Source organism: Mastomys coucha, unplaced genomic scaffold, assembly GCF_008632895.1.
Source record: "Mastomys coucha isolate ucsf_1 unplaced genomic scaffold, UCSF_Mcou_1 pScaffold5, whole genome shotgun sequence".
Taxonomy (NCBI): domain Eukaryota; kingdom Metazoa; phylum Chordata; class Mammalia; order Rodentia; family Muridae; genus Mastomys; species Mastomys coucha.
Window position 1 is genome coordinate 46,326,437 of NW_022196911.1, and position 10,241 is coordinate 46,336,677.

Genomic DNA, 10,241 nt, shown 5'->3' on the forward strand with positions numbered 1-10,241 from the left:
AGTATACTTCAGGATAGCCTTGAATTCTTGATCCTCCTGCCGTCATCTTCCAAGTGCTGGGATTAAAGGCATGCCTGCCTGTAGCAATTTTATATGGAAAAAAAAATATGGACCTATTTGGTTACAAATTATTTCTTAAGCTTTCCTATATACATATTAATTTCATCTCATTGATTTGAATTTTTCTTTTTATTGAGTTAGCTGTTTAAACCAAGAATTCTTGAAAGTTTTGTTTGAACCACATTATTCCAGAATGAAGAGAATAATTTGAAATCATTTAATGTGTTCGCAGTCACTATTTAGAAGCAAGATGCTTGAATGAGAGAGATTATCGGGACCGGAGATACATTGATGAATACAGAAATGACTACTGTGAAGGATATGTTCCAAGACATTACCATAGAGACATTGAAAGCACGTACCGGATCCATTGCAGTAAATCCTCAGTCAGAAGCAGGAGAAGCAGCCCTAAAAGAAAACGTAATAGACACTGTGCAAGTCATCAGTCACATTCGGTATGAGTGATTTGTTTTTATTTTGAATGGATTGATTGTAAAGCTCTAAAAGAGTAATAAGTTTCTTAATGCAATTTGGATATGCTGTAATTATATTCATGTTACTGGAATCCTTAAAGGAAGTGTACACATTATCATAATTGACCACCTGTGTATTAGTTAGTCTTCATTTTGCCCACACCCTCATTCTACAAAACAGATCATGAGTTAGTTGGTTTTAATAGTAAGAACATCTTATTTTGTGGTTGTATAGTATATTAAAAAATGAGGCACCCATTTTTCTTTGAATGTAAAGATTTTTTTATTTTGAAAGAAACTGCATTACTGGTAGTTGGAAACAACTCAAGGCAAGTCACATTGCTGGGGTGTTTAGCTGTTGATGACTCCTATGTAATCTAGCTCCTAGTACAGCACATCATTGTCTGCATTAGTTTGCTGAAGTTGTGAACCTGGGTGCTGAGTGGAAAATGTACTGAGAAAGCTAGACATCTTTTATTTGTAAACTTTGAGATTCCATTTCCCTCCCCCAAGTTTTTTCTATAGAGCTAGCAGTTACTAGATGGAAAACAGAAATTAGTCTTTACTTCCCCCTCTTACTATGATGATGTCCACTCTTTTAAATGTTGCTAAAAGAAAACAATTTCAACTAATCTTGGCATTTTCCTGACTAACTAGACAACTCAACTCACAGCATATGGTTATAGCAGAAATTAGTAAATCATGACATTGCATTCTTTAAACTTCAGACTTCAATTAAATCAGTATTTTAAAGAGACAATTGTGTTGTTTTTTTCTATTGCCACTTTAAGTATCTTATCTGAAAATCTGTTCCTTGCCATGTTTTTCTTCTGTAACATAAACTGTGCCCTGTGAATTTCTGGGGACTGAATTTGAAATTGCTCCTGCCAACTGTTCGTGGCCTGGTGCTTATCTGAATGCCTGAATATCTCCCCGCTGAATGAATTGCGTATTCTGCCCTGAATTCACTCTGATATATTGATTGGCTGGACGATCTTGGTGCTGCCCACTTGCCGTTCCAGAAGAGCCACCGAAGGAAAAGATCCAGGAGTATAGAGGATGATGAGGAGGGTCACCTGATCTGTCAAAGTGGAGACGTTCTAAGAGCAAGATGTATAGAATATTTTTCAACACTTTTTAAAATTTGCAGACAGAATAATCTTTTAAAGAATAGTTTGTCAGCGGGGGGCTAAAGACTCTTCATTGCTTTTTTGTTTTGTTTTTTGTGGGTTTGTTTGTTCTTTTGTATTTCTTCTTTTCTGTAGAATTTAAATATTTCTATTCTTAAAATTCCAAAATAATCAGTGGAGCTTGAGATTAGAGCAAGACAGATAGCTCTATCTAATTGCTTTCTAGCAGCTGAAATACAATAACTTGAGCGATGAAACCTTAGTTATGCTTTGCTAAAGATCATTTGGAAATATGCCACACTTAAGCATTCATTGTTTGAACAGCTGGGTAACTGTGCTTAGGCACTTAGCCCTCTCCTTCTCTCCCTTACTTTAGATGAAATCGTGGACACTTTAGGTGAAGGAGCTTTTGGCAAAGTTGTAGAGTGCATTGATCATGGCATGTAAGTTTGATTTTTTTTCTTTTTGAACATTCTGCTATCTTTTACAGTGTATTTTAAGTGCTTGCTACAAGTTTTCTTCAGAGGTTTTCAAAAGAATTTCTGAAACTCAATATAATGTATGTGCCAGAGTGTTAATTCTGTTGTAAATGCTGGCAGTTTCTCTCATGTGGAAGTTATTCTGTAATTAGAGGAATGCTCAAAAAAGTTCTGTAGCATTTAGCTGCTTTTGAATTGCAACATTAATAAAATACATCTAAATTATATATTAGAGTACATTTCCTAAACTACAGATTCTGTGAAGGCCTACAGAATAAAGTCTGTATTCTCTGGTGAAATGCACTGGCCTACCTCATTGCACCATGTCCTGTCAGAACCTCAGCTCTGTGGTTTTACACTTTTTATAAGTAAATTTAAAAACTTAGTTGAAACTACACATTTCTGAAATGACATCTAATTTTTTTTTCATCAGAAATAGTTGGAAAGGGTATAATTTGTTAGCTTACTGTGTATATCAGTAGTTTTGAAAATAAAGTTTGTCTTTTAACATATTTGATGACTTAATATCATAGCTCCTTGATCTGTTATCCATTGGGTTTACACTTGGAAATGTGGTTTTACCCCATATTTGGAAATGTTTATTATTGAGCTTGGTTGTGGCTTAGTAGTACAACACCTGCCTGGCATGTGCAAGGGGCTGTTTCATTCCCTAGCCAAAAAACATTTTAGCCCTAAATTTACTTTTATACCATTTTTCATGATTTTCTCAAAATACTGAGTTTATACTTTTTAGGAGTATTCTGGAAATGCCCCAACCCAAAGCCCACTGTCCTCGATGTAGCTATTTCTCCATACTTGCATAAAACAAGCCTATAAAGTACTGGGGTCGGAGAGCTTCAGTCAGAACTTGTAGGTGGTGTCTTTACCCAGATGTTTGATTTCTTTCCCAGCTCGGCCAGCTCACTGCTATCTTCCAGGACTGATTCTGTATTGTTGTGTAAATTGCTACTTTGTTGAATGAATATTTGGAGCTTCATTTCTTTTGTGAGAATATCTTAATGTGCTCATCTGTCTTTGTCATTGAACTGAGGCATAAAAGAGTAGGTCCAATTGTTTAGTACTAGTTCCTGTTCCTTGTCTCTAGCACAGATTAGGTCCAGCCTAGTAAATGAACAAATGCTTTGAATAGCAACATATTCTGATTCTTAGCATGCATGCACACTCACACTCGAGTGTGTGTGTGTTCTACTTTTAAATATTTTGTATACAATCTAGATAAAATTTTAGAAACATGTCAAAATTTCTAAATATTACATGGATGGTTGCTTTGTTTTAGAAAGATGATCTGGAACCTAATATTATGGGCTCTGAAAGACTTAGAACAATTATATGGGAAACTTATAATTACAATTGTATTTTAGGAGGCTGAGGTAGGAGTTTCACAAGTTCAGTATCAGTCTGGGCTACATAATGAGTTTAAGCACAGCCTGAGCTACATGTAGTAAAATCGTGTCTCAAAAACAAAACAAAACAAAAGAATGCTTTTCACAGGGTGTGCAGTTTCATTCCACCACTTGTATTTTGAACATCATGATCATCATCTTTTGTTTTCAAGGGATGGCTTACATGTAGCAGTGAAAATTGTAAAAAATGTAGGCCGTTATCGGGAGGCAGCTCGCTCTGAAATCCAAGTGTTGGAGCACTTGAACAGCACTGACCCCAACAGTGTCTTGTAAGTACACATTGAACCACAGATTATCATACTGTGTGAGCTGCTCACTTCTGTGCATTCAGTTACTGTTTTGTTTTCTTTTAGCCGATGCGTCCAGATGCTAGAATGGTTTGATCATCATGGTCATGTTTGTATTGTGTTTGAGCTGCTGGGACTGAGTACCTATGATTTTATTAAAGAAAATAGCTTTCTGCCATTTCAAATTGATCACATCAGGCAAATGGCTTATCAGATCTGCCAATCTATAAATTGTAAGTATTCATGAACACACAGTGTATTTTATTGTCTTTATTATCTAATCAGCATATAAACACTTGCAGGTTACAGGTAAAGCTATATCCCTTTTACCATCACTTCCACTTCTCATCCCTTTTCATTCACCTGGCACCAGTTAAATCTCTTATGTGAGGCTAATGATGGTTTTATGTTTCCTTTGTAGTTTTACATCATAATAAATTAACACACACGGATCTAAAACCTGAAAATATTTTATTTGTGAAGTCTGACTATGTAGTCAAATACAATTCTAAAATGGTAAGTTAAAGACTTGTTTTAATTTTGTCTTTAAAATTAATTTAGCTTGGGGATCCTTGAATGAGAAATTTTGCTTCTGAGCCTGTGTATATTCTGATGTTCATCCATAAATGGAGTATGAATAGGATGTGTGTATCCCAGTTGGGGGTAGAGGGGAAGGAGAGTGGAGAAGGGAGGATTCATTTGCAAGCCTTTTGAGTAGTGCTGTAGAACATTTTACATCTTTGTTGAGTTTTGTCTTTATTCAATTGTGTCTCTAGAAACGAGATGAGCGCACATTGAAAAACACAGATATCAAGGTTGTTGACTTTGGAAGTGCAACGTATGACGACGAACATCATAGTACTTTGGTGTCCACTAGGCACTACAGGGCTCCAGAGGTCATTTTGGGTTAGTAGTCACCAGACTTCTTATACTTTTAATTGTTGAAGGTCATGGTTAACTAAAATGATGTTAGGAGGATACAGGGAAGAGTTTTACATGTTTCTCCTGTATGACCATGTTTGTCAAAGATATTCTGAGTGCTGATGATCTGTCGTTGTTAATTGATTATAACATGGTGGGTATGCTTGGTGAGCGTATCATAGTCTCGTGATTGTGAGGTTATGTAGCCATCTGTTTTTATTCCACTGCCAAGGTAAGGCTCTGGTACACATGCCGAGGGCTTGGTTGACTGACCTAGACATGAAATAGACATAGAGCAGGAAGAAAGGAAGGGACTTTTAAACAAGAGAGTCACTGTGTTAGCCATGGTGGGAGAAAGCTGGAAGTGAAAAGTAGAATTTTGTAACTCAGGGAGCATGTGTTATATCTCAAGACTTAGAAGTCAGTGGTAGGATTAGGGGCTTGGAAACAGGACAGATCAGGTGCTATTATTGATACAAATCTGAAGCTGGAGTCACTAGAAAAGGAATCTGGAGACTGGGGGAATAGAATACTATTTGTGTGGGTGAAGTTCCCTAGGATGAAGGCAGATTAGAGAGGAAGATGTAGTTGAATGCCACAGTAGAAAAAAAGCAGTTGCTTTAGACATTAGTGGTCAGGTAATGTTGGGAAAGGGTGAAAAAATGGAGATGAGGTTCCAGAGTATCAGAAGTAGTTCACTGAGGTTTGAATGGGGTGAAGGGCTGCAGTTAACCCCCTGAGGAAAAGTATATTGAAGTGTAATTATTGAAGAAGAAAACTTATATCTAAGCCAAAGGTCCACTCTCTGCGGATGGAAATATATTTGCTATATAAGTTTTCCAATGATGAGCATTGTAGAATGAACAAGTGACTAAATCAGGGCCAGCACCAATCTATAATTCTGCCACTTATAAGACTGAAGAAACACCACATTCCAGACCAGCCTGAGCTACATGCACTAAAATTGTAAATCCTGAGGTTGCTGTTGTGGTCTCTGAGATAGACTATGAAGAGTACACACTTGTAGGGAAGGGTCAGCAGTTTAAAGTTGTTGGATGTAACATTCCTGTCTTTGTTTTGAATAGCTTTAGGTTGGTCTCAGCCTTGTGATGTTTGGAGCATAGGCTGCATTCTTATTGAGTATTACCTTGGGTTCACAGTCTTTCAGGTATGTATCTAGTACATTTTATTTGATGATCTTTAATGAATTTTATGTTAAACATGCTATATTTAGCTCCATATTGGATATTTAGCATACAATAATCATTGAAATTAAAACATAAATATGACACTTCTAAAAACACAGTTGATTGAATTTTACTACTAGTGAGGTTGTAACTTGTTTCAAATATGTGCATGATATCTTCTAACATGTAGTTCATGTAGAGTTCATATTATATGTTCTAGCTTTTTTTAAAATTAAACTTCTCTTACATTGGTGTTTAATGTGGCTAGTTGCAATTCTGCTCTTTGTTAACCTTGTTTCTAAAAACATATACCTAATAAAGCATAAAAATGAGGAACTAGCTAGGCATGGTAACACATGCTGATAATTCTATCACTCAAGAGCTGAAACAGGAGGATCCAGATTGTGAGCCTCAGCTATATAGTGAAATTAAGGCTGGTCTTGGCTACAAAGGGAATCTGTCTCACAAAACAAATTCTCTCTAGAACAGAGATTGACAAATGGTGTGCTATTGTAAAAGTACTCCCTGCTGCCTATTAAAGAGAAAGATCTTTTGCCAGCAGTTCACCCTAAAATGTTTTTGGTCTGACCCTTCCAAGAAAAGTTGGCCAGCTTTAGTCTAGAGACACCATTTCACCTGTGTATACAGCTGCTGCTTTTCCGACGTAGCCAGCACCAGCTCTGTGCTGCATTAGTTTTAAAAGTAAGGTCCTTGACTTAAGTATGTTGTCAGCTTTACTTATTTGTGAGCTATGTGCCTTTGTCTTAATCTCCTTAAAGTCATATTTCTTAACAAAGCTCAGAACTGTGGTGGGAATTGTTGGATTGGCTATATCCCCTGGGATTAATGTTAGTAATCTAGTTAGTTCATGAAATAAAAATTATTGCATTTTATGTTAGATACTTTTCATGTTGATTACCATATAGACCTCCCCAGTTTATTTTAGACTGTATAGTGTTTGCACCAGACAAAACAGCTCTTTCAATGTCGTTCATCTTTGAAGAATTTATTATGTAAATTGTGTAGCTGGCTAGTCTGGCCTTTTTGTTGTTATTAATGATGTTTATTTATTGGAGGTGGGTGCACACATGTGGAAGACAACTTGTGGGAATTGGTTCTTCTACCATGGGAGTCCCAGAAATCGAACTCAGATTGCTGATCTTGGCAGCGAGGGCCTTTTACCCATTGAGCCATCTCTCTAGCCTTAGTCTAGTTTTTTTATATTAGCCCATATTTTCTTTTCTTTTTTATGTGCATGTAAAAAAGGTAAAGAGTGCTAAATTCCTTTTTCCTGATTTTTTTTTTTTAGACTCATGATAGTAAAGAGCACCTGGCAATGATGGAACGGATATTAGGACCCATCCCAGCACATATGATCCAAAAGACAAGGTTTGTCTAAGATATATGCAGTGTCCTTTGCTTAGACTATAATAGCATAATGCTTATTCTAAGGACTACAGATTTTGAAGAAAAAAGAAATTCTGTACAAGTGATAACTTGTAGCTACAAAAGTTCATTTTCAGAAAATAATTCAGTATTTTAATTTGTGCTCTTATGGAGAAAGGGGCTTTATTTTAGTACTCAGGTTAACTTTTATGCAAATGTTTCTCTAAGTTGATAAACACCAATATATGTGAGAGCTCATTCTTACTGGAGTCTGTCAGTCTTGTTTGAATTTCCTGTTGTTACAAGTCAGCTCTACACCCTTGAACAGGATACTGTAGTGTTTCCTAGCTCATCTGGGAAGCTGTTAAAGATTTCCTTCCCTGATCCAGATCTGGTGAGATCAGAATTCACAGCCAGGAGTCATCCCTTTTAAAGTGAGCATTTCCTTATTTGTGAATAACATAGTTGAGATAACTAAAATTCACCAGGTAGGTGAAAAAAGGAAGATACTATGTAAAGTATCATGTATAATTGTTGCTGATATTTTTTAAACTACATACTAAATATCTGTACATTTAGTGAAAGATGTGTTTCTATCTTGTCCCCACCAAGGGTTGGGGACAAAGTAATGATGTAGAACTTTAGTTATTTTTATTAATTTCAACTTTTTTTTTCTCTTGTAGGAAACGCAAGTATTTTCACCATAACCAGCTAGATTGGGATGAGCATAGTTCAGCTGGAAGATATGTTAGGAGACGCTGCAAGCCATTAAAGGTAAAGAAAACAAGATAAATGATTTAGTAACATTTTTATTCATGTTTTCATTTAATAAGACAATCCCCTTACCCCTGGCCCCCAGGAATTTATGCTGTGTCATGATGAAGAGCACGAGAAGCTGTTTGACCTGGTTCGAAGAATGTTGGAATATGACCCAACAAAAAGGATTACCTTGGATGAAGCCTTGCAGCACCCTTTCTTTGACTTATTAAAAAGGAAATGAATGGAAATCAGTTGTCTTCCTATATACTTCTCTAGGAGCAGTGAGTGACTTTAAGACTGTGTCAGTCAGCTAAACATTCTAATATTTTTGTAAACATTAAATTATTTTGTACAGTTAAGTGTAAATACTGTATGTTTTGTATTAATAGCATATCTACCTTGTTAAGTATGGTGTTGATAATGAATGCAATATAAGAGTTAAGATGAATTTTCCTTTTGATGTTAATTCCCATTTTTAAACGCCTTTAGAATGCCCTTTGTGTCCAGTGATAAACATAATTGGTCTTGTCTTTTGTACATAAAGGTTGACTCTGAAGTGATTTCCCCCCCCCCAAGTAAAAGGAAATCTTGACCACTTTGTGATTGAGTATTCTTTATGCGCCTTAAATGTAGAACTTTTCATGAAAAAGGTGAGGTTTTTTTTGTTTTTTGGGTTTTTTTGGGGGGGGTAATTATTCAACAGGCAGCACTCTAGGTGGCAGATTTTAAAACCCAAAACTCAAAAAAAATTAGCTTGATAAGGTTTCATTAAATTTTAAGTTTTCTGTTCTTTTGGGTGATATATAGGCCCTCATGAAAAGACACCCCATTAGTCCATGACAGAGTTTAATCAGGCACTTAAGATTAAAATCTTTTTTTCTTTTTTTTTTTTTTTTTTTTTTTTTGGTTTTTCGAGACAGGGTTTCTCTGTGTAGCCCTGGCTGTCCTGGAACTCACTCTGTAGACCAGGCTGGTCAAAAATCCGCCTGCCTCTGTCTCCCAAGTATTGGGATTAAAAGCGTGTGCCACCACTGCCCAGCTAAGATTAAAATCTTAATTTTATATTACATACAGATTTGAGCTGTATCTGTCTATATTTCAAACCATAAATTATGTGGAGCTTTCTTCTGTATAACAAGTAGTAAAGCCAGGCTGTACTACAGCTGTCTAGAGCAGTTTTCCCAGTACAGTAAGGCTAGTCTCGAAAAACCAAAAAAAAAAATTTAAAAAAAAATTAATGGTTGCTTTTCAGAGCTGGAGAGATTGACTCTGCAGTTAAGAGCATGTACTGTTCTTAGGACCACAGGTGTTCATGTTGGACAACTTACAAACACTTATAACTCCAGCTCTCGGAAATCCAGTGTTGTCTTCTGACATCTGGGCAACTACACTACATACCCACACATAAAATAACTTTCTCTTGTGAAAATTAACATTCTTTTTTTTGGGGGGGGGGGGTGTTCGAGACAGGGTTTCTCTGAGTAGCCCTGGCTGACCTGGAACTCACTCTGTAGACCAGGCTGGCCTCGAACTCAGAAATCCGCTTGCCTCTCTCTGCCTCCCAAGTGCTGGGATTAAAGGTGTGCGCCACCACCGCCCGGCTTAACATTCTTTTAAAATGTTATCTTGTGTTCTAATTCACATTTTAATAGGGAGAAGGAATGAGTAGTCAGGGTGGTACTTCTTGAGACATTAGGAAATATCCTTTGCCAAGCATTTCCCCTTTGAGCTCTCAGTTGCCTGCTCTTAACTGCCTTTCTTCTAGTATTGGTGCATTCATTTTCTGGAAAGTTCTCTGCTTTTTACAGTGTTTGCAGCTTCAGCACTAAAAGGAAAATATGTGAATATGGATCATTTGTAGTGGAGATAATCTTTAAAACTATTTAATTTGAATATTTCGTGTCTCCCTACTCCCTTTTATCTACCATTTTCTCTATATTCCCTTCCCTATACATATGTCATTTTTTATCATATGTATGTATATATGTATATACACACACACACACACACACGTGTATATATAATTTTAAGGTTTGTTTTTTTAGGAGAAATGCTGAAAAGATAGCTGAAAGTTTTCTGATAGAAATATACTTGAGGGGAGGGGGGAGGGAAGAGGGGTTTGTTTTAGTTTTAGG

General features: G+C 36.4%; 1 protein-coding gene across 13 annotated transcripts in view; it reads left to right on the plus strand.

The window, feature by feature from the left end:
* Clk4 (CDC like kinase 4) overlaps nucleotides 1-8,701 on the plus strand; it is an 18,022-nt gene extending 9,321 nt beyond the window's left edge. For 5 of the 13 annotated variants that reach the window (XM_031351695.1, XM_031351697.1, XM_031351703.1 and 2 more), the window contains 11 exons: nucleotides 293-515; nucleotides 1,556-1,646; nucleotides 2,040-2,106; nucleotides 3,719-3,835; nucleotides 3,920-4,086; nucleotides 4,275-4,369; nucleotides 4,630-4,759; nucleotides 5,860-5,942; nucleotides 7,271-7,350; nucleotides 8,031-8,121; nucleotides 8,207-8,701. In XM_031351695.1, coding sequence (XP_031207555.1) covers nucleotides 293-515; nucleotides 1,556-1,646; nucleotides 2,040-2,106; nucleotides 3,719-3,835; nucleotides 3,920-4,086; nucleotides 4,275-4,369; nucleotides 4,630-4,759; nucleotides 5,860-5,942; nucleotides 7,271-7,350; nucleotides 8,031-8,121; nucleotides 8,207-8,347 — 1,285 coding nt within the window. In that variant the 3' untranslated portion in view covers nucleotides 8,348-8,701. The remainder of the gene's footprint in view (nucleotides 1-292; nucleotides 516-1,555; nucleotides 1,647-2,039; nucleotides 2,107-3,718; nucleotides 3,836-3,919; nucleotides 4,087-4,274; nucleotides 4,370-4,629; nucleotides 4,760-5,859; nucleotides 5,943-7,270; nucleotides 7,351-8,030; nucleotides 8,122-8,206) is intronic. The other 8 variants (XM_031351699.1, XM_031351700.1, XM_031351704.1 and 5 more) reach the window with 2 other exon arrangements.
* Nucleotides 8,702-10,241: the final 1,540 nt, after the last annotated feature.